Source organism: Rhinopithecus roxellana, chromosome 7 (assembly GCF_007565055.1).
Source record: "Rhinopithecus roxellana isolate Shanxi Qingling chromosome 7, ASM756505v1, whole genome shotgun sequence".
NCBI classification, from domain to species: Eukaryota; Metazoa; Chordata; class Mammalia; order Primates; family Cercopithecidae; genus Rhinopithecus; species Rhinopithecus roxellana.
In genome coordinates, this window is record NC_044555.1 from 63466506 (window position 1) to 63491608 (window position 25103).

Sequence of the window (25103 nt, forward strand, 5' to 3'; positions counted from 1 at the left end):
GAGACTTTGCTGAAGTTGCTTATCAGTTTAAGGAGATTTTGGGCTGAGACGATGGGGTTTTCTAAATATACAATCATGTCATCTGCAAACAGGGACAATTTGACTTCTTCTTTTCCTAACTGAATACCCTTCACTTCTTTCTCTTGCCTGATTGCCCTAGCCAGAACTTCCAACACTATGTTGAACAGGAGTGGTGAGAGAGGTCATCCCTGTCTTGTGCCAGTTTTCAAAGGGAATGCTTCCAGTTTTTGCCCATTCAGTATGATATTGGCTGTGGCTTTGTCATAAATAGCTCTTATTATTTTGAGATACATTCCATGAATACCGAATTTATTGAGAGTTTTTAGCGTGAAGGGCTGTTGAATTTTGTCAAAAGCCTTTTCTGCATCTATTGAGATAATCATGTAGTTTTTGTCTTTGGTTCTGTTTATATGCTGGATTACATTTATTTATTTGCGTATGTTGAACCAGCCTTGCATCCCAGGGATGAAGCCCACTTGATCGTGGTGGATAAGCTTTTTGATGTGCTGCTGGATTTGGTTTGCCAGTATTTTATTGAGAATTTTTGCATCGATGTTCATCAGGGATATTGGTCTAAAATTCTCTTTTTTTGTTGTGTCTCTGCCAGGCTTTGGTATCAGGATGATGTTGGCCTCATAAAATGAGTTAGGGAGGATTCCCTCTTTTTCTATTGATTGGAATAGTTTCAGAAGAAATGGTACCAGCTCCTCCTTGTACCTCTGGTAGAATTCAGCTGTGAATCCATCTGGTCCTGGACTTTTTTTGGTTGGTAGGCTATTAATTATTGCCTCAATTTCAGAGCCTGCTATTGGTCTATTCAGGGATTCAACTTCTTCCTGGTTTAGTCTTGGCAGAGTGTAAGTGTCCAGGAAATTATCCATTTCTTTTAGATTTTCTAGTTTATTTGTGTAGAGGTGTTTATAGTATTCTCTGATGGTAGTTTGTATTTCTGTGGGGTCGGTGGTGATATCCCCTTTATCATTTTTTATTGTATCAGGGACCCACTTGAGCAGGCAGTCTGTCCATTCTCAGATCTCAACCTCCGTGTTGGGAGATCCACTGCTCTCTTCAAAGCTGTCAGACAGGGTCATTTGCATCTGCAGAGCTTTCTGCTACTTTTTGTTTAGCTGTGCGCTGTCTCCAGAGGTGGAGTCTACAGAGACAGGCAGGCCTCCTTGAGCTGCTGTGGGCTCCACCCAGTTCGAGCTTCCCGGTAGCTTTGTTTACCTACTTAAGCCTCAGCAATGGCGGGCACCCCTCCCCCAGCCTCACTGCTGCCTTGCAGTTAGAATGCAGACTGCTGTGCTAGCAATGAGGGAGGCTCCGTGGGTGTGGGACCCTCCTAGCCAGGTGTGGGATATAATCTGCTGGTGTGCCGTTTGCTAAGACCCTTGGTAAAGCGCAGTATTGGGGTGGGAGTTACCCAGTTTTCCAGGTATTGTGTGTCTCAGTTCCCCTGGCTAGGAAAAGGGATTCCTTTCCCCCTTGCGCTTCCCAGCTGAGGTGATGCCTTGCCCTGCTTCAGCTCTCGCTGGTCAGGCTGCAGCAGCTGACCAGCACTGATTGTCTGGCACTCCCCAGTGAGATGAACCCGGTACCTCAGTTGAAAATGCAGAAATCACCCGTCTTCTGTGTCACTTGCGCTGGGAGCTGGAGACTGGAGCTGTTCCTATTCGGCCATCTTGCTCCGGGGGACTTTGTTACTTTTCTTAAGTGCATGAAGATTGTGCCTACAATGATGCTGAGTTTGATCTCACACTCTTGCCTCAAGTAGTATATATAGGCAGGTAAAGAACCAGGTACTATGTATACCTGTAACCTGGGGCCATGCTTTCTAGTGTTATGGTATCAAAGATATCCTAGAGAAATTACAGTAGAATGTGAATAAATACTAATAGTATAATAGTGCTAGTAGAGAATGTCAACATTCAAAAGTAAAACACAAACATTTTATTTTTCGGTTACTGATATCAAAGGATTGTTTCTTCTGGAGGGAGAAATTGTATTTCCTGAAAATATTTGGCTCTAACTCCTTGATTCAAATGTTCTTCCAAATGAAAATATCTCTTAAATAAAGAGATGGGAATTGAAAGTAGCGACACCAAATAGGCACCTTTTCAAAATTCTAAGTGAGATTGCATGGTGGCCCCCAGTTTAAAGCAGTCTTGTTTGAGGCAAATATTCTATCTACTTTAGACATTGTTTTAGACATTGTAGACATCTCTGCTCCTGTTTGTTTGTTTGTTTTAAGTGATTTTTTTCCCTCTCCTTTCAGGAAGCTGAAAAATGAACTCTTAGAAGCAAAACGTAGAAGTGGGAAAACTCAACAAGAGGCCAGCAGAGTTTGTGTTCACTGTCGGAGAAACCTGGGCCTAATCTTTGACCGGGGAGACCCTTGTCAGGCTTGCTCACTGAGGGTATGCAGGGAGTGTCGAGTTGCAGGCCCTGATGGCAGCTGGAAGTGCACTGTCTGTGACAAAATCGCGTGAGTTTCCTGCCTTTTCATGGAAAGTGGAGATTGATGACTGAAGGAATTGGAGTGGGGAAAGCAAGAGAGAAAAAGAGTATTTTAAGTTTAAGGATAGAGAGTGCAAGTGAAATTACAGCCCAATCACAGGCTTAGCAATGCCTTGGCAGAGCTCTGGGGTGTGCGTGTGTGTCTGTGTGTGTGTGTGTGTGTGTGTGTGTGTGTGAGAGAGAGAGAGAGAGAGAGGCAGATACAGAAAGAATATTTTTTTAAAAACTGCAAAGCATTGTAAAACTGGAAGCCTCACTGAACCATATATCTTTCTTTTCAATCATCATTAATGCTATTATTTTAGGGACAGGGTCTCACTCTGTCACCCTGGCTGGAGTGCAACGGCTGTTATCATGGCTCATTGAAGCCTCAACCTCTTGGGCTCAAGTGATCCTCTCACCTCAGCCTCCAGAATAGCTGAGACTACAGGCGTGCACCACTACACGCGGCTAATTGAAGAGGCAGAGTCTTGCTGTGTTGTCCAGGCTGGTCTTGCACTCCTGGACTCAAGAGATCCTCCAGCCCTGGCCTCCCAAAGTGCTAGGATTACAGGCATGAGCCACTGCACCCAGCCACTCTTTCTGTATTTAAAAACTGCCCCTGAGCATCCTTGTCTCAGGACCCCTCTTGGCTTCACGTGGCTCCTCAGAAGGCACAGATAATTCCCCTGAGACATTCTTAGACATTTGAGGTGACTGGCAATATGATTCTCACATGTTCAGCCTGCTCTGCACATTAGCAGACAAGCAAAGCTGGAGTAGTTCCCGAATTTCCTCCAAACCTACCTTTCCTTGAGAAAGAACGAAGAGAGGGAATCTTCCCATTTTCCTGTGGGAGTGCAGTGAGCACAAATTTCACTTTGCCAACGTGGGTGAAAGCCAAGAGTCCTTGTTTTCTCAGTTCAATTAAACCAGTCTTAGTCTGATTCAGTCTCTACTACTCTCACTCTTTCGAGAAATTTCCCCTGAATCTACTGGTATGTTTTCTCCCGCCCAGTGTCTGTCTCCTCTGCTCTGGGAGGTGCCTCATAATCTCATCTCAAGGCAGCTGAGTGTTGATCTACCTTTCCTGTGAATGAAGTAGAGGATGCTGGCATCACTCCAATCCATTGGTTTTTGTTTTGCTTTTCACCTAATTAACTCATCCTGTTATAATAGTTTAGGGGTTGTCTTGGGAGGAAAAGTAAATAGTGAGGTAGTAGAAGTGATCTTTCATTTTCAACTTCTCTAAATGAGGACTACTGTTCTGTTGAAGATGCCTATATTCAGTGCTTACATTTTTAGCCAATGTTATGTTCCCTGTACTGTTTCACAAAAGTGATCCTGAATAGAGCAATTCAAACTATGTTTTAATACTGGATTGAGATAAGTAGGGTTACTTTCTCTTTTCTTTAGTTTTTAATTTTTGTGAGTACATAGCAGGTATATATATTTATGGGGTACATGAGATGTTTTGATACAGGCTTGCAATATGTAATACTTATATCAGGGTAAATGGAGTATCTATTACCTCAAGCATTTATCCTTTGTGCTACAAACAATCCAACTATACTCTTTTAGTTATTTTTAAATGTAAAATTAAATTATTATTGACTATAGTCACCCAGTTATACGGTCGAGTACTAGATCTTATTCATTCTGTCTAACTATTTTTATACCTGTTAGCCATCTCCACTTCCCTCAACCCCCACTACGCTTCCCAGCCTCTGGTAACCATCCTTCCACTCTCTATGTCCATGAGTTAAATCGTTTTAATTTTTAGCTCCCACAAATAAGTGAGAACATGTAAAGTTTGTCTTTCTGTGCCTAGCTTATTTCACTTAATATAATGGCCTCTATTTTCATCCATGTTGTTGCAAATGACTGGATTTCATTCCTTTTTATAGCTGAATAGTACTCCATTGTGTATATGTACCACATTTTCTTCATCCGTTCATCTGTTGATGGTCACTTAGGTTACTTCCAAATCTTGGCTATTGTGAATAGTGCTGCAGTAAACATGGGAGTGCAGATATCTCTTCAATATACTGATTTCCTTTCTTTTTGGTATATACCTAGGAATGGGATTGTTAGATCGTGTGGTAGCTCTATTTTTAGTAGTTTGAGGAACCTCCAAACTGTTCTCCTAGTTGTTGTACTAATTTACATTTTCACCAACAGTGTATGAGAGTTCCTTTTCCTTTACATTCTCACCAGCATTTGTTATTGCCTGTCTTTTGGATAAAAGCCATTCTAACTGGAGTGAGATAGTAGCTCATTGTAGTTTTGTCATGCGTTTATCTGATGATCAATGTTGTTGAACACCTTTTCATATGCATGTTTGCTATTTGTATGTCTTCTTTTGAGAAATGTCTGTTCAGGTCTTTTGCCCATTTTAATCAGATTATTAGATTTTTTCCTAGTCAGATTATTATATTTTTTTTTGTAGAGTTGTTCAAGCTCCTTATATATTCTGATTATTAATTCCTTGTCAGATGGGTACTTCGCAAATATTTCCTCCCATTCTGCAAGTTGTCTCTTCACTTTGTTGACTGCGTCCTTTGCTGTGCAGAGGCTTTTTAACTTGATATGATCCTATCTGCTCATGTTTGCTTTGATTGCCTGTGCTTGTGGGGTATTTCTCAAAAAGTGTTTGCCCAGACCAATAACCTAGAGATTTTTCTGCAAAGTTTTCTTATAGTAGTTGCATAGTTTGAGATCTTAGATTTAAGCATTTAATCCACTCCAATTTGATTTTTGTATATGGTGAGAGATATGGGTCTAGTTTAATTCTTCTGCATGTGGATATCCAGTTTTCCCAGCACCATTTATTGAAGAGACTGTCCTTTCCCCAATGTATGATTCTGGCACCTTTGTCGAAAATGAGCTCACTGTAGATGTATGGATATGTTTCTTGGTTTTCTATTTGGTTCCATTGGTCTTTGAATCTGTTCTTATACCAGTACATTGCTGATTTGCATATGTTCTACAGCATAAAAACATAGAAATTATAGTTCTGTGGTATAATTTGAAGTCAGGTAATGTGATTCCTCTAGTTTTCTTTTTGCCCAAGACAGCTTTGGCTATTCTGGGTCTTTTGTGGTTCCATGTAAATTTTAATTTTTTTTTGCAGTTCTGTGAAAAATGTAATTGGTATCTTAATAGAGAATGCATTGAATCTGTAGATTGCTTTAGATAAACAGTTTTAAAGAAATGAATCATTTAAGTTCTTTTATTGCTTACTTTGGATACGTTATTTTGATTTATGTCAGCAATTATTCTCAATTCTTTATCTCACATAAATAAAGTTTTCTTAGTCCTTTCTGTCATCAGCAAACTTCCTTCTACAGATCTGGGAGGATGAACACTGATGAAATAAACAATATATGGATTTCAACGTAATATTTTACTGATTTGAAGGAGCTCTTTCTATATTCTATGTATAAGCTCCATTGGTTACCCATATTGCAGATATCCTCTCTCACCTCCTGACTTGGCTTTCCACTGTCTTAATGGTATCATTTTATGAACAGAAATCTCTACTTTTTAGTAGTTCCATTTGTGAATTTTTTCCTGGATTACTAGAGGGATTTTTTTTCTGAATCCTGTTGAAGAAAATTTTCCCTAACACCAAAATCACGAAAATATTCTCCTGTGTGATGTTTTGTGGTTGTTACTGTCTTACCTTTTTTCTTTAAACTTATAATCCACCTGAAACTTATTTTTTGTGCATGCTGTGAATTAAAAACTGATTTTTATATTTTAATATGGGAATTATGCAGTGGCTGATTTGAGTATCCTAGATAACTCTATCCAGTCATGTTTGTTAATTGGATTGTCTAAGTCTTCCATATACTTAGTGATTTTTAATCTGCATATCCAGTCAGCTATCGAGAAAGGTATGCTAAATTCTCTCAATAATAATTGTGGATTTTCTATTTATCCTTTTAGTTCTGATTATATTTGCTTATATATTAGATTTACTACGTAGTTACCCTTCCCACTGCTCTTTATTCTTTACTATATCTCTATGCTTCCATTAGAATAATTTTTCTTCTTCCTAAAGGGTACCCTTTAGTATTTCCTTTAGTGTGGCTTTGCTGGTGGTGAGTACTCTCAATTTTTTTCTTAGCATGGCTTTATTTCACTCTTAATTTTCAAATATGTTTTCACTGCTTATTGAATCCTAGGTTGGATGTTATTAACTTTCAGTAATTTGAAGATTCTATTGGCTTCTGATTTCCAGTGTTTCTATTAGGCAATCAGCTATCAGTATATTATTGTTCCTTTGAAGGTAATATTTTTAAAACGTTTTTAGTATTTTCCCTCTTTCTGTTGTGTTTTCAACAGTTACTATAACAAACCTATGTCTGATTTTCTTTGTATTTATCTATCTTGATGTTCCTAGAACATCTTGAACCTGTACATTAATATCTTTTGTCATATTTGAAAATTTCTCAGGGAATATCTCTTTAGATATTTCTTTTCCCCCATTATTTGTCTCCTCTATGCCAGGTAGTCAAGATATACATCTTAGTAATATTCAACATCTTTTAGATATCTGTATGTTCTTCTCTGTATTTGTTATCCATTTATATCTCTAAACTCAGTTTGTATATTTTGTCTGACCTATATTTCAGTTCATGAATCTTGCCTTTGTGTCTAATTTGCTATTAAACACATCCATTTAATTCTTAACTTCAGTTACTATGTTTTTCAGTTTTAGAATTTTCATTTTGCTTCTGTTACGTTTTCTAACTGTCTGCTGACCTACTCATTTTTTTCTTGTAATTTTTTGAAATAATGATTTGGAGTTATGTTAACATGTATAAATTATAGCTCTGTTATCTGAGTCCCCTATGGGACTATTTCTATTGTTTATTGTTTCTTGTGGTTTTGATCATGTCTTTCTTCCCATAAACTTAGTGGTTTCTTTATTGATGATCAAAATATATGAAAAAATGGTAGGGTTTAATGAGACTCTGTATAATATGCCTCTATTGAGAATGTACGTTTTTCTTCTGGAAGGGAACTAGGATAAGGCTCTTGCATATTTAAGATTACCTTAATCAAGTCAAGGATTGAACTAATTTCAAAATTGGGACCTTGGTCCCCATGAGGGCTGATCTGTTTCTGGATCACATAAACTCATAGGGGATACTCCTTCAGAGACTCATAACATGCCTATTGGATAAGAGAGGCAATTGGTTTTATATTTTGTGGATAGTGTAAACAAGAACGCTAAGAGTCAGATGTGTGTTAGTAAAGTTGGGATGAGTTTAAAAGTTTTGGGGGTTTTTGTTTGTTTGCTTGCTTGCTTATTTTTTCACACAGCTCTTTTCCCATCAGATTCTGCCAGGATGAGATTTTCCATTTTAGAGCAATGAAGAAGAAAATGGAATTTTAACAAATCACTGATTTGCTAGTCCTCAACTATGGAGTCTGAGGATTTATGGGGGAATTTCTCAATAACTATTTCTCTAAATTTATATAATACTATTTGATCCTTAGTATTTATTTTTTTCATTTATATCTCATGTTTGTTCACCCTGTTCTTTACACCTGAGGCCCTCACTCACTTAGACAACAGTAACCAGGGACTGTGACTCAAAAGCTCTTCAATCAATTATAAATCATCTCAAGCTTCTGTATGGGGAGAAGAATTTTATCTTTAACTTCTAAATATCACTTGTAATTACTGAAATATACTTTTCAATAAAAGATCCAAGGATATCGTGTATTCACACATTTTGCCATCAACTAATCTGCTATTTAGTATGGATGGTAACTAGAGGCCTAAGTCACTCATACCTCTCTCCTACATTTTATCAGATTAACTTTAGGTTCCTTTAATGAGAAATTAACTTCTAAAATAAGTCAGTGGGATTCAGAGATTGTTTTAGAAGCTAGCTTACCCAAATTAATACAACCCTTTCCTGTGGTTTTTCCCTTAATACTTACATGCTCTATATTTTACTTATTTATCTTATTATTTTTCTTTCTCCACTAGAATGTAAGGGCAGGAGTTTTTATCTGTACTGTTCATTGATGTAGTTCGAGTGCTTAAAATAATGCCTATAGTAGATACTCAATGAATATTTGTTAAATGAATGGATAGATGAAAGGATAAACAAACAAATGAACAACTGAATGGATGAATAAATGGTTGGCCTCTACTTAAAGCGTCTCAGGCTTAAGCAAGTGGAATAAATGTAGAACAATTGTGGTTTTCTTCTGTCAGGAGCATGGGATTGAAAAGAAATGAGCCATGCCAAATACATTTGCCCTCTGGACAAAGTAAATTCCTAACTGTCACATAAAGATATAACATAAGTGGTTGTCAGAGGGTATAAGAATAAATAATAACAAATCAAAACTTCTGTGTCTTCCTTGGGACATGTTAGTGCATTGATACAGAGCTTCTGAATCAATTGCACTAATCTTATTGGTGAAACAATAATTTAATAGACCCAAATATCCACCTATATAATTAATCCATTCATTCACCCATCCATCTATCTTTCCCACACATTTATTGATAACCTGTTAAGTATACTAGGGACTAAGGATACAAAGTTGAATAAAAAATGGACTATCCTCAATGGTTACACAGTATAAGGAGGAAGATGAGTTTATTATTTCATTCATAAATTTCTGTCTTGATGCCTTAAAATGTCCTAAGGAAGAAACAGCTCTTTCAATGTGTGATTCTAACCCTTCTATGACAACAGCCTGTCTTATAGTTATATCCTTCTGTGACAGCTAGAAATTTACATGATGAGTATTTAATTTGACATATCAAAATTACTTCTCACTTTTAAAGCTGAAAATCAGAGTATGTTACTTCTCCAGTATTCCAACTGTTAGTCTGTGTGATATTAGAGACTTAAACTATCTCTCAGTATTGGAAGTATCCTGTTTGCTATTCAAGGAGTGGTTTTCAAAAAGGAAGCATAAATGATATTTTATTGGCAGCAAACACTCTTTGTTTGTTGTGAGAGAATACTGCAGCCCCACTGGGCTGTCTCTATGTTTAATAGACCATAAAATTGAAATTCCCACTCTGACCTCTAAGAGATGAGATGAATCAGAAGGTGACTCATTCTCTAATCAGTTGGAAGTAAATGACCTTTATTGTCATTTACTTTGGATTGGGTAAAAGTAAAGAGCTTTCATTGCTTTAGCACTGAAACGATTACAGCAAGGACTGACAGAGGAAGGTTACCTGTTATAATGGGCTGAGCAGCCCCTGACATTTTCTCCAATCCCTTCTGATTCTAACAAGTTGGCTACTGTAAGCCTAGTTTTTAAACTCTATAAAAACATGATAAAAGGGACTTTGACACAGCCAGTTAATTCATTTTTCTATCTTAATAAAACCTACAAAATTCCACATTGTTTTGTTAGCTGAGGCAGTTGCTGTCCAACACAAAGACAGTCATAATGATCGTATTTTCTAATTAGTACCCAATTGAATTCAGAACGGCCCAAAAGGTAAAAGCAACATGAGTTGGAACAAAACATGAAATATTTTTTCCTTTCTCTTTTTTTTTTTTCGAGATGAAGTCTTGCTCTGTCACCCAAGCTGGAGTGCAGTGGTGTGATCTCGACTCACTACAGCCTCTGCCTCCCGGGTTCAAGTGATTCTCCTGCCTCAGCCTCCCAAGTGGCTGGGACTACAGGCATGCGCCACCACACCCGGCTAATTTTGTTGTATTTTTAGTAGAGATGGGGTTTCACTGAGTTGGCCAGGCTGGTCTCAAATTCCTGACCTCAAGTGATCCACCCGCCTCAGTCTTCCAAAGTGCTGGTATTACAGGCATGAGCCACTGTGTCTGGCCAAAACATGAAATACTTCTAATATGACATTGATGGGCTGATCTTATGTTCATGCTATATTGCAACATATTACACTGCTATATGTCCTTGTGAGAATCTTTGTCCTTTTAAATTAGGAAGATCCTGATATTTTTATTTTTGATTAATTGGTAATGATTACTGCAATGGATAAAACATAACTGAAATAGAAGAAAAATATTGAGTGTTTATCAGTAAAATAAATTTCAAAAAAGATAGTACTGATGGGTGGAACATACACAGAGTGCAGAAGAGAATGTATACACCTTTGTTATAAGAAAGAGAAATACAGCCCCTGACATCTGGAAACTGGGCTCACACTGACAAACCTAGTCCCTTGATGTTAAGAGCTGGTCTTGCACTTACAAGTAGGCCATACTGTTATCCTGTTGGACATCAAGCAGTCTCAGGGTACCAGAATCCCACAAGATCATTCTACAACCATAATAAAGTAAACAAAACAAGAACACTTTATAATCTTATCTAAGCATAGATGAAAACAAGGTGACTGTTGAAAACGCAAATTACCAAACATTCCCATTTCTTGACTAATGTGAATAACCTACTTTCTTACCAATTAGAGCTTTAACCTAGCATTAGTCTGCCATCCTTCTAAATAAAATTTATTGAGATACTAATGATAGAATTGTCCCCACTCTCTGACATCTCTTAATCCAGAGAAAATCCCTGCTCCATCGAACTCTCCTGAAAATTACTAACATAAACCCAAATCCTATAGTAAATCCTTTCAAGTGCCCTCTTACTGAGACTCTCCATGATTCCTCATGGTATGTGGGGTTTATTTATTCATTTATTTTTCATTACTATGGGCAAAAGTCTCAACTTGTTTGTCCATAGGTGGGCCAAACATCTGGTCATCTTTGGCCTGATGAGTGAGTATTGGTAATTGCCACATAGGTCATTTCAAAATCACCTCTAATTTAGCAAATTTTCATAGTGCAGCTATAAGGGAAAGATTCATATTGGAGTAGTCCCACATTTACCCAAAGATTTTTTGAATGGTAAGAAGCTATTTTGAGTCCCTTGACATGCTATTTTGCATCACCTATCAATTATATACAAGTGCCTCCATGCTTGTATAGAATGAGGTGTTCACTATGAGTATGGTACCTTAATATCTATATAAACTAGAAAGATTTTTAAATCTAAAAATACAGTACATATCCAAGATACTCTATAATACCTATGGTTTAAACAATAATAAAAATAGCCCCTGTGTATTCGTTACCCAGTCTAAGAATTAGAACATCTTGCTTTGCATTTTTCATTCCCTTGCTTTATTTTATGGTTTTACTGCATTTAGATGTGTCTCTAAGTAATATATTTTCCAGTTTTGCATTTTTGAGTGTTATGGAAATGGAAATCATACTACCTGTATTCTTTTGTGATGTTTTTATCTCGGCAACATTTTTGTAAAATTCATCCATATTCGTGTGAATAACATTATGTTCATCTATACTGTTGTTACATTCCCCTAATGCATCTATTTTCTGGTGAATAGACATTTAGATTGTTTCAGTTTGTAATTTTACCAAAAAATGCTGCCATGACATTCTTATACATATGGCCTGACAAACATGTATGAGTATGTACACTCAGTGGTGGGATTTTTAAGTCTGTGGATCATGACCTATTGGTAGGTAGTAACCAGCATTAAAAACAAGTGGTGGGATTTTTAAATCTGTGGATCATGACCCATTGGTGGGTAGTAACTAGCATTAAAAGAAAGTGGAGTAGAAAACGTCAGTATATATATACATACGTATGTGTGTGTGTATATATACTTATACGTGTGTGTATTTATTTTCTGAATTGTGACATAAAATGTATCTCTTACTGCGACCTGTGCCAAAAGTGCTTGAGAAGATTGCAGGGTGTGCATCTAGGAATGAAATTGCACACCAAACAGTGTCAGCATTTTCAGCTTGACAAGATGATGTTAAATTATTTTTTATAGTGGTTGTACCAGTTAAAACCCCACTAGCATTGTATAAGTGTTTCCTTTACTTCCTGATCTTACCAACACTTGGCTTCATGAAAATTTTTTATTGTTTTCAAACCGATAGATATAAAGGAATATCTCCCTGTAGTTTTAATTTGCATTTTACTGCTTAAGTATGAGGTTGAGCATCTTTTCATATATTTATTAGCTTTTTGTGGTTCTTTTTCTGTGATATGAGTATTTATGTGTATTGCACAACTTTATTTTAGGTGCTGGTCTTTTCCTTATTAATTTGGAGTTATCCTTTATGCTTCCCTTCATCTCTAAATATGTTTTTGCTTTGAAGTCTATTTTTTCTGTTATTAATACAACTACATCAAATTTCTTTTGGTTAATAGCTGCATACATGATTTTCCAACATTTGACTTTAAACCTTTCTGTATCCATATGTTTAAGGTGAGTCTTTTTTATGTGGCATATATGTTATTTTAAAGTATAGTATATGTTATATGTATTTTAATATTTGCTATATTTGTATGCTATATACATTATATATGTGCTATATATACATATGCATGATATATATACTATATGTAATTTTTAACATTTAATCTCATAATATTGTTTCTTAAATTATAGAGTTTAGTCTGTACTCACTGATCACTGCAATATTTACTTTTATTTCTATTATCATTGTGATTCCTAAAATATTTGCATTTATTTATTTTATCTGTAGATTCATTAAAGTGTATTTTTCTCATTCCATGTTATTCTTTCTACTGGTATTCGTATTATATGCTTTTTTCATTTTCAGTGGTTACCCTGGAAATTATAACATTTATATTTAACTTTGCAAATCAATAGCTGAAAGAAGCTTAGTGTTCTTAAACTCTAAATACCATCTTCCTGGCTGATACATGATTTTTGTCCTTTGTTTTAGACATCTCTCATTGTATAATCCAACAATTTATGTAATCTCATTTTTCTTTATAAATCAATGTTTGTTTAGATTTTTATATATTTTATCAATTTCATTGTTCACCATTTCTTTTTATACCTCAGATCTATTTTACCTCCTCCTGAAATATAGTTAAAAGTTCCTTTAGTGAGAATCTATTGGTGATAAATTGTCTGTTTTCATTTTGTTGAAAATTTCTTTATTTCATCCTCATTCGTGAACAGTGATTTCTGTGGATATGCAATTCTAGATTGATAGTATTTTCTCCCAGCACTTTGAAGATATATCATTGGTTTCTGGATTTTATCATTGCTATTAAAAATCAACTGTCATGCTAATTGTGATTCTTTTGTAGGTTTCCTTTTGCCTTCCTAGCTACTTTTAAGATGTTCCCTTTGTCAGTAGTGCTCTATAGTTTCACCATAATGTGTCTAGGGATTTCTTTTCACTTTTCCTGATTGGAAAGGAAGAAAGGAATAAATGTACACCAGCATCTTTGTATGGCCAAGGTCCTTGTTTGTCTTCTTCACCTCCATATTCTTAGCCTTAGCCCAGGGCCTGACACATAGTAGAAATGAAATAAATATTTGCTGTGTAGGCCGGGCGCAGTGGCTCACGCCTGTTATCCTAACACTTTGGGAGGCCGAGGTGGGTGGATCACTTGAGGTCAGGAGTTTGAGACCAGCCTGGCCAACATGGCGAAACCCCATCTCTATTAAAAATGCAAAAAATTAAGCCGGGTGTGATGGTGCATGCCTGTAGTCCTAGCTACTCGGGAGGCTGAGGCAGGAGAATCTCTTGAACCTGGGAGGTAGAGGTTGCAGTGAGCTGCGAGTATGCCACTGCACTCCAGCCTGGGTGACAGAGTGAGACTCTGTCTCAAAAAAAAAGTCGCTGTGTAATTAATAAATGTATAAATAATTTGAATTAGTTTCCTTATGAATAAGAGAAGGGAACTAGTATCTTATCTCAGCATGTCTAATAAGCATATCTTATTGCAGATGTCTCCAGTAGTTAATAGAAAATAAAGGAGCAAAATGAATCTTCTGGTCACTATTCTTTTTTAAGATAAGATTACCTATTTTCCCCTGTAAAACTATAAATAATTTAATTTGACTTTACATTCATGTAAGCTTCCAAGTGAAGGTTTGAAAAGTCCCAGAGGTTTAATGTTAAAGAAAACCGGGACCTAGCAAATCCTGAACTGTCAGTAATCATTATTCACAAATAAGTATAGCCCACCATAATTTTAATCAAGCTCATTCTTCAGAGTATGACTTAGAGTGCATAAAGTCTATGACAAGTCTTGTGTTTTTCGAATACTAGATTGATGTGACAGACAGGGATATAAATTTTATAGTAGTTGGCATTTTTATTTTCTTTTGTCTTTTACCCCTTCTGTATTCTTACCACTCTACCCTCAACACACAAACATGCATGCACACACACACCCCTCCCCCACAATCACAACCAATCATATGAAATGCTATGTTTGTTATTCTTGGACTCTATAGGTTTTCACCCTTCCTCAAAGCCTTGTTATAGCTGACAAGTGTGAGTTCTCTTCAGACAATTTTCCCAAATGTAAAGCATATGGGATTTCAATACAAATCCTGTCTCAGACATAATACCTTTATAACTATGTGAGCTTTAGTTTCCTTGTCTGTAAATTGGTGATAGTAATAGATACTTCATGGCTTATGGTGAGAATTAGAGATACCATATATAAAGTGACTAGCCTATTACTTGGTGACTGATATGCACTCACTATTAGTTTTTTGTTCTACCAAGACTTCTGTCTGCCTCCTGACAAGACCTGACACCTGAGAGTGTGACAAAGGCATAATCCCAACAATCTGTTCTGATATTTTCTCTGAAATGACAAATGACTCAAGTACATTATCTGAGTTGAACAAATACAAGATTTACAGTTAGTATTCTCCAAGGGTAGCAAGAGGTAATGACTAACAATTCTGGGAAGATCTTATTTGTGTTAGGTGTTGGCAGCTCTAAGCATACGTGGTAAAAGTGATATGGAGGCCTATTTCCTGGAGAGTATAGACTGGATGTGTCCACTTTCTTCTGTCACACAAGAAACTGCTGTCAGTATGCTATCTACTCCATCTCACATCCAAAGAACTATCAAAAAAAAAAAAAAAAAAGATCTAAGGCCTTGGCATGCCACTATTTAGCGATTTTTAGTCACTGAACTATAGTATTCCCCTTGTTCTTATTTCTTTTTGTGTACTCTTTGCCTCCTGCAGAAGTTAAAAACTCTTCTTTTTTTTAAATAAAACACCAGAGAGTAAATAGCTTAGGCTTTGAGAGCTATGTGGGCTACCGCTGCAACTACTCAGCTTTGCAGTTGTAGCACAAAAGCAGCCAAAGACAGCATATAAACAATTGAGCATGGATATCTTTCAATAAAACTTTATTTATATGATCAATGAATACAAGACTCCTTATTTAACAAATGGTGCTGGAATAACTGGCTAGCCACATGAAGAAGAATGAAACTAGGCCACTATTTTTCACTATATACAAAAATTAACTCAAGATGGATTAAATATTTAAGTGTAAGGCCTCAAACTATACAAATCCTAGAAGAAAACCTAGGAAATACCATTTTGAATATTGGCCTTGGCAAATAATTTATTACTAATTCCTCAAAAGTAATTACAATAAAAACAAAAATTGATAAATGAGACCTAATTAATCTAAAAAGCTTTTACACCACAAAAGAAACTAACAGAGCAAACAGATAACCCACAGAATGGGAGAAACTATTTGGAAGCTATGCATCCAACAAATGTTTAATATCCATAATCTGTAATAAAGTTAACAAGCAAAAAGCAAATAATGCTATTAAAAAGTAGGCAAAGGACATGAACAGACCCATCTCAAAAAAAGATATACAAGGAGCCAACAAGCATATGAAAAAAAAGTTCATCACTAATCATCAGAGAAATGTAAATCAAAAGCACAGTGAAATACCATCTCACACGAGTCAGATGGTTATTATTAAAAAGTCAAAAAATTACGGATGCTGGTGAGATTGTGGAGAAAAGAAAATGCTTATACATTGCTGGTGGGAATGTAAATTTGTTCAGCCACTGTGGAAAACAGTTTGGAGATTTCTCAAAGAACTAAAACAAAACTATTACACCATTCAAGCCAGCAATCCCATTACTGGGTATATACCCACAGGAGAAAAAAAGTCATTCTACAAAAAAAAACACATGTACTTATATATTCACAGCTACACTATTCACAAAAGCAAAGACATAGACTTAACCTAGGTGCCCATCACCAGCAGATTGGCTCAAGAAATTGTGATACATATACAACATGGAATACTATGCAGCCATAAAACATAATGAAAGGAGGCCATTATCCTAAGCGAATTAATGCAGAGAAATTAATTAATAGAAAACCAAATACTGCATGTCCTCACTTATAAGTAGGAGCTAACCACTGGGTACATATGGAGATAAAGATGGCAACAATAGACACTGCAGACTCCTGGTGGTGGGGGCAAGGGTTGAAAAACTACCCATTGGATGCTATGTTCAGTACCCAGGTGACGGGATCGTTCATACCCCAACCCTCAGCCTCACACAATATACTCACATAACATATGGATAATCTAGGATAATCTCACGATTTAAGGTCAGCTAATTAGTAACCTAATTCCATCTGTAATGTCTGATCATATCAGCACCTGGATTAGTGTTTGACTGAATAGCCAAGAAACAGGAGACATCTTTCGAATTTAGAATACCACAATTGTCACCTGGATTTCCAACATTGTGATACATAAGAATATAGATCATTTGAAATGTATCCAGAAATAACTTAACCTATTCAAGCTTTTGGTTTTGGTAGGTTATATCTTAGATTTGAACATATTCCATAAGCATATTTTATATAGTTACTGTTATGGAGCTTATCCAATAGTCTGGGCTTCTCAATAGGTAATATAGCCACTTGGGAGTAAATCTATGATAGACAAACTATGGTCTGACCTTTCAATGAATACCTTTCTCCAAGGTTAACATTTTCACTTTTCCCAGTAGTGGAATGGTGTTTCATATAGAATTTACCTTTGCCTCATAGATTCCGAAGCAGATTTCAGGATAATTGCTGTGGGGAACAAGGTTGACATATTTTTCTGAAGTGACTTTTCTATTTGGGATCCAGCTATTGATTTTCAAGTCCAATAAGTTGCTGAATCAAATGGGTATAATACTCTGGGACTTGAAATGTCTATTTGACTCTCAGTTGCTTTTCCTCAGCCACCATATCAGACATGTCACCAATTCTTGCTGATTCTCATTCTCAGTGGTCCAAATGTCTGTGTCTTTCCCTTTACTCCTCACCTCCATGATACCCTGATTTGCATCTTCATCATTTTCTATCCTCTTAATTGTTTAACTTTCTAATTTGCCTGCCTACCTCTGGTTTCTCTCTTCATATATTTATCCAGAGATTATGTGATTCAATCTGAACTTTAGAAAAACTGCTAGAATGGCACTCCAGTTCTTTACCTCAGCATTCAAAGATTTGGCCCCAAATCCTACCTTTTAACTCCACTTTTCAATAGAATTCTCCACAAGTCCTTTACCCTAGTTATATAGTCCTATTTACTATTTTCAGAACATGCCCCATAGAGGTTTTGGGACAGTAATGCTCACCTAATCAGCTAAAGCCGTTTCTTAATTTTTAATTAGAAATATGTTTAGTCTACCGAATGACTTCTACAGCTGTTAAAATCATTGTGATATGCCTGAAAATGACTTTTATAGCAGCATAACTACTATAGGTTGAATTCCAGGTATTCTAATTCATTCCACAAGTATTTCCTGAGTGCTAGTTACCTACCGCTCCTAGAAGTGGTGAACAACACAGCCAAGGTCCCTGCCCTCATTTCACTGATAATAATGAGAACTATGAGGATATGAAAAGAAGGGTAATGTGTTAAAATTATGGGAGAATAGTCAGCCATTCATTTGAAAAACATTAATTGAGATTATAGTCTGTGAAATACTTTCTTGTAGGTACTATGGAAAAAAAAGATGAAGCAGACAGAAATCAGTTCTCAGAGCATTTACAACCCAGTAGACATGAGAGGATAGAAATAATACTGAAGGATGCTATAAGTAGTGGGAGAAGTACAGACAAAGAAGAGGATTATAAGCATTTCAGGAGGGAAGATGGGGGTGATTTCATGTAGCCATTGCAGGTAGGGCTTAAAAGATGGGTGTGGCTCTTCAAGGATCCTTCTTTCCCATCTTTAACACTGAATTTATTACCAAATCCAGGCAAGCAATTCCATCACTTACAATTTGAACTTATTACTCCTCTCTTAGTCTTACCATTGCCCTAGCATGGGTGCCATCATCTGTCCCCTGGACTATTACAATGGCCAATCTGTCTCTTTATCCTACTCTCTCATCAGTCCAACCCACTGTACATGTTATATCAAAGAATCTTTCCAAAACAGAATCTGATCATGACCTCTTTTTCATTCAGAACCTTGATCTCTATTGTTTGCATTGAAGATAATTTATCCACTAACGCAGTGGTTAAGAACTTGAGCCCCAGGTCAGACTTACTGGGATGGGATCCTGGCTCTACTACTTACCAACTGTGTGATATGAGGCACGTTATTTTATTGCTCTAAGTCCCCATTTCCTCATCTATAAAATTAGGACAATAGTGTATACATAAGGTTGCTATGTGGATAAAAATATATGAAGTATGAACTGCAATTAGCAAGTACCTAGCAGATAGTAAATATTCAATTAATACTGGCTATTATTATCACCATAAAATACTCCAGAGATTGAGATAAACTTTGTAAATAATTAGCTGTTTTCCGTTTATTAGGGATTTTTGAGAGTTAATTATATGGCTAAATAATTGAATTTCAATGCTCTTCCCTTTTCCCTTGAGTAGGCAGCTAAAGATTATAACTGGTGAGTGGTTTTTTGAAGAAAAGGCAAAACGTTTCAAGCAAGTCAATGTTCTCGGCACTGATGTTGTCCGACAGTCCATTTTAAGAAGAAGTCCAGGTAATTAAAGCAAATATGTGGTTTCACAACTATTTTCATCTTCATTTGGCTAACTAAATAACTTCTCTATGTTATGCAGTTAATCAGCGCAAATGAGTTTCCTGAATCCCTTAGGTCATTTCACAACTTGGTAGCATGAAATCTAAACACGTAATTCATATAAGACAAGAGGAAGTCAGTAGAAAACAAAATTCACAGTGATTTTCCATATATCTCACCCACCAAGATTTTCAAAGAAACCATTTGTCTCCATCATAGACAGTTCTCTTTCTGAATGCACATCCAATGTTTTACTGAACACTTAAGAAAGTAACATAAAACAGATGAATTAAGTGATTCACATTGTGAAAATAATCCTTGATTTTTCAACAATATTTATTTCCGATTTCTTTTAAATGTTACTTTTTAAATCCAGTGGTTCTCAACCAAGGATTGATAATGTGTACCTTGTCTCCCTCCCTCAAAATGGGAGCATTTGGAAAGGCAAGGGGGACATTTCTGGTTGTCACAATGACTGGTGAGTCAATGGCATTTGGTGGGAAGGAGCCAGAGATGCTAAATGGCTTGAAATGCATAGTCTTACTGAATGAATACTGGCTTCAAATGAAAATGACACTCTACCTTGACAGTGCTTTTTAGTGCATTCAAACTACAATTCAGTTAAAGATGGAGTAAACCTTGTGATTGGGAGCGTGTTTCTCATATGTGGTGTAGTAAAAGCAGAACAAACATCTTTTGGACTGTTTCTAGGCTTATCTCATCTTTCACACAGAGGAGACAAGTGCCCTTGTATTTAAGTCTGGCACATATGGCAAGGAGGCTTGGAACTGATTCCAGTGTTACTTCTGGGTGTGGCACTAGCAAGGAAAGGCTTTTGCACATGGGTCACACAGAGAAGATACTGTTACAGAGAGATAGTGTGGAGTACAGTTAGAATTAGGCAGTCAGCCATGGCCTCTTCTTCCACTCAAACTTCAGTACCTTCCAGAATGTAGGCAGTTCCTAAAGTCACAATGTATTGCACAGATGCCCACCCTCCCAGGAAGTGTGGCTTATATGCCCAGAAATTAGGACATCATTTCTATAACCTCATGCTAGAACTCAGTCTCCAGGGATCTGGAGATCTTAGGAGACCATGTTCCCCTGCTCTAAAAGTATCAGCAGAAGCCTGATGCAGTCATCCCTAGAAAGGTTATCTCAGTAAACCTCCCACAGATGAGTCCAGGATCTTTGTCTTCAGTTAACTCTAGAACACTCAACAAATTAGAAATAACTGTGTGACAGAAAAACTTGGGATGGGAATGGCATTGCCAATTATTATAGACTTCCTTGCCTTGAGCTAATCTGGGAAAGTGAAAGCAGAATATAAATTTGCTCTCATTTCTGGCTATTTTGTATGTAAATTTCTCTTCTGATTGTTAATGAGGAGCTGAAGAAGTACAGAGCCAAGAGCAAACCTGCCAGGATGCAGAAAAGTCAGACACTTCACCTGTTGCTGGGAAGAAGGCCAGCCATGATGGACCCAAGAGAAAGGGGTAAGACATGGTCTTTCTGAGGGAATTTTTGATCTTTATTCCAGACGCCTCTGAAATGAAGACTCCTTAATTTTTCAAGTTTGATGTCACTTCAGTGACCCAGAGGAGGTCAGAGACTCAAACAAAGTAACACTTTCTTATCATTCTCCTCAGGAAATGCAGTTTAAATACTTTTCAACAAGTAAATATAAGTCCTGTCTGACCTAAGCACAGAAGAGTTTTCCTTTCATTTGACATATCCGGTCTTGCACTATATGGTTCACATTACTTATAGGTAGAAAGTTTCATGCCAGGGCCAGTCTATAAAGAGGTGACAACAGTTTCTATTGTACAATGCCAATACTTGTCCCCTCCAACCTGTGTGCTGATATATAATTTTATCCAAAATAAAGATTTATTAACTGAGCTTAAAGCATCATATTCCCTATTTAAAATTCAGGCTTCCTTAAGAAAAAAAGTCACATTTGGCCATCACAGTAACTTAGTTCAGTAAATGAATACAGAATATAGATGTCAAGTACTGAGAATAGGAATGGGAGGTACATAAGGGAGCAAGAAGGTTCTTTCAAGGTAGAAAAGGGGATCCCAAAATATAGGCTATAAGGACCAAAAGGAAACTGCATTTTTCAGTTTTTGTTTCTCAGGCAGCTATTGGCCAGTTTTTGTGACTGAAGTAGTGAGAGTTCTAATATGCACCAAGTCATTGTATGGTCCTTTCTGATTTTTTTATTATTACTGAGTTGGGGTCTTATTATGTTGCCTGAGCTGGCCTTGAACTCCTGGGCTCAAGCAATCCTCTTGCCTTGGCCTCCCAAGTAGCTGGTACTACAAGCCATGTGCCACCATGCCTGGCTAACTTTATGGTCCTTTCCAGACAGCATTGTTTCAGAATACAAAGTGAGACGGTGCTAGTGTTAGAAGCTTTATCTGGCTGTACAAAATGTCTAGGGTTCTTTTAGAATCTTGGACTGTCAGTGGGAATACAATCTAAATTTCATCTAACTCAAGCACTCATGACAAACCATGTTTTCATTGATGAGCAGAGATGAGTTGGAAAGATAGCCTAGAGTATCCTATGTATTCTATCCTATGTATTGACCCTTCCTACCATCTTGAGCTCATTTATCACTCTTTGGTTCACCCACAATGCTTTGTGCCTTTGCACCACCAATCATATTGCACTCTGACACCCCCTCAACACACACACACACATACACACACTTAATTGTAAGCTCCTTTAGTGGTAGACCAGTGGTTTCTTTGCTTCTGTGTTGCAGTATCTAGCATGGCACCTGACTCATCAAAAACAATCAATGGCTTGATGGAATAAGTAACTCACAGCTCACAAATGCCTCTAGGAGTTGTCAGTTGCAGACCCCAGCTCAGGCATCATAGAGTAGGTCACAGAATAGTGGACTTGGAGATGGGAGACAGTAACTAACTCACCAGCACAATCAATTATGCAAATTCTGAATCATTCAAACCATTATAGCACTGGGTTGAGCCTTAGGTTCTGATTGTTCTCAGTCATCAAGGAATATAACAGCTAGTTGGGGAGAAAAAGTACACACCCCTGGAAAGTTACTAAGTATAAAAGAATTGCAGGAAAATTTAAGATGGCAATGTGAGCTTCCTAAAAGCCTTTCTAAAGCAGAGGAGGGTGTTCACCACAGAGATATTCTAAGGTAATAAATTACTGAGTACATATAAATAAATGGGTAGGTAACAAATGCCAGCTGAGTATAGGAGCCATCCAGAAACACATCAAATTGTACATGAGACTTGAGGAGGAGATAAATGGGGTTCAGGATCGCAAAACGGAGGAAGAGTGACTCCAGGCAGAGGAGATACCTTAAGTAGAGGACATGCATGAGGTGGTTCTCAGAGCAGCATACCTTGACATTATATTAAGTGCTATTCTCACCAAAGAAAAATGTAATTTTCCAGTAGGTTGAAGCTTCAGATGCTTTGACAATGACACTATTCCAGGAGTCTTTGAAACAGAGACAACATGGCAGATTCTATTAAGATTGTGCCAGTGCCTTTGGAATCCAGTTTTTTCTCTAGAAAACTGTAGAATGTAAATGAAGTGTATCTCCCAATGCGATTACAAAAAGGAATACAGCTTTGATTTTGTTATTAAAGTACATTTGGAAACACCCATGTTTTGGGCACACAGTATCCTGGATCAGGACTTTAAGTTCCTAAAAGCCTGTTTTTGCTTAAATCCCAAATAATTTAGTGAAATGGGAATCTAATCGGATTTTATCCAACATGAGGCACAAGAATAAATGTCATGGAAGATAATAAAGGTGGTTTCCACCACATGAGTTTAGTCACTCTTTCCACAAGAGTTGGTTGGATTCTAGTATGTACCAGGCATCATTCTAGACTCAGGAAATCTGTCAAGGAACAAGAAAGGCAGAGTCACTGCTCTCATGGAGCTGCAGTCTAATAAGTAGTTACATCAGTTTGTCCAAGAGGATCATCCTGGTTCCCCTCTCTAAGCAAAGCGAGTTCAAGCTCTCTATTCTCACTGTTCCTACAAACAGACCCAGCTCAAGGAATGCATCTCCTTTCTCAGGTGACAGTGCTGAGTTCTCAGAGTAGGCAGTCTTTTGCTTAGTAGTGACCGACCAACAAGTGGTATGGTCTTGAGAGAATGGTGTAACCTTCTCCATTATCACCCTTGATACTATATTGCAGAGGCACTGGGAACTCTCCCGATCCTCTCAGCCCTAAGGCTGCTTTATTGAAGAATCCTTTATTATTAAAAGTACCAGAAATTGTATTCTTGAAATGATATTTTTAAATGCTTTCTTTCTTATCTAATTTTAAATACATATATATAATTTCAGATTTCTTCTTAGCAAGTTCAGATCAGCAACCAGAGGAGAAATCATAACTCCCAAAACTGAAAGTGGGCGGAGCTATAGCTTGGACTTAGACGGTCAACATTTTAGGAGTTTAAAGTCAGCTCCTGGTTCAGACAGGTAAGAGTCATACAGATTGAGCAATGAAGCAGATTGAGCAACCTGAAGATAAGGTTGATATACTCCCATTCATAGGGGGATTTTAGGTGTCTGTGAAATGTTACCACTTGGAGAACTCCTAACACATAATATGAAAATTCAGGAAGATATGTTTTAGTTGATATGGAAAGCACGCGCTCTACTTCTAGAATTACAGCTGTTGGAATTGCTTACGTCACCTGCAGGGATGAAACTTTATGTTCTGGCGCTTGGGGCTGCAGTTCAAATGGAAATGTACAGGGCAAGTAAATATTTTTCATTGAATTCTTGAGCTTTTTCTATTTAAGCTTCTGAAAAAAAGAAATCTCTGAGTGTCAAACACATTCCTTGCAGCTTTTAAAAAATTATTAATAATTTTACATTTGAGTTGCATCAGAGACTTTTTCATAAATTTCACTTCCTTTCTAGTTCCACCTCTTCTGACTGGAGGAGGTTGTCAGTGGAGCCAAGTGAGAACATCTTATCCACAGATCTATCACTTGTCAAGAAAAATAATGAGAAACACAAAGGATAGCCAAGAGCATAGTCATTTTATATCAAGCATGATTTTCTGTGTCCTATTGGAGCATAGTCAAGACCTATTTTCATGATTAGTATATTATCAAAACTAACAATGAGAAAAAAATATCCACCCTCATATTTCACTGGTTTGTCCAACTGTTAACTCCCTTTCATTTGCTTGGATCTGGGGTAATTCTGCTAAGCCAGATGATACAACTGGCAGATTTTTCTTTTCTCCTTAGGTTAGGAAGAATCCAAGCAGAATTGCATTCTTCCCTGTAATCCATTTTAGAATGCAAACCAAAAAATTTCCTTAGAGGGGACACTATTTTGACTATTGGGTTATTTTTTCTTGGTGACTCTCCATAGTTGTTTCTTTTGTCCCTGTAACAGTCCTTTAAGCAAGCGTTACTTTATGTAAAACTATACAGAAAAAAAATTACAAGGAAGCATAAAGTCATTTGTCACCCATTATCAAAATATTGGTACTGTATTCAGTATTTCCCAAACTTTCAAGAATGCTGATATATTCCCTTTTATGATTACAAACTGTTAAGCTATGGTTGCCTTTATCCTTGAAATAGTTTCATTTGTCTTCCCTTGGAGTAGCTTCATGTTGTGTCCCACAAAAACTTTCTATAAAAATCTCATTTTGGCTGGGCACAG

The 25103-nt window shown here is 36.9% G+C and overlaps 1 protein-coding gene across 2 annotated transcripts in view; it reads left to right on the top strand.

The window, feature by feature from the left end:
* SYTL5 (synaptotagmin like 5) overlaps positions 1-25103 on the top strand; it is a 106110-nt gene that overhangs the window by 24305 nt on the left and 56702 nt on the right. For both annotated transcript variants that reach the window (XM_030934092.1, XM_030934093.1), the window contains exons 2-5: positions 2297-2506; positions 19254-19369; positions 20796-20904; positions 23763-23897. In XM_030934092.1, the coding sequence (XP_030789952.1) occupies positions 2297-2506; positions 19254-19369; positions 20796-20904; positions 23763-23897 (570 nt within the window). The remainder of the gene's footprint in view (positions 1-2296; positions 2507-19253; positions 19370-20795; positions 20905-23762; positions 23898-25103) is intronic.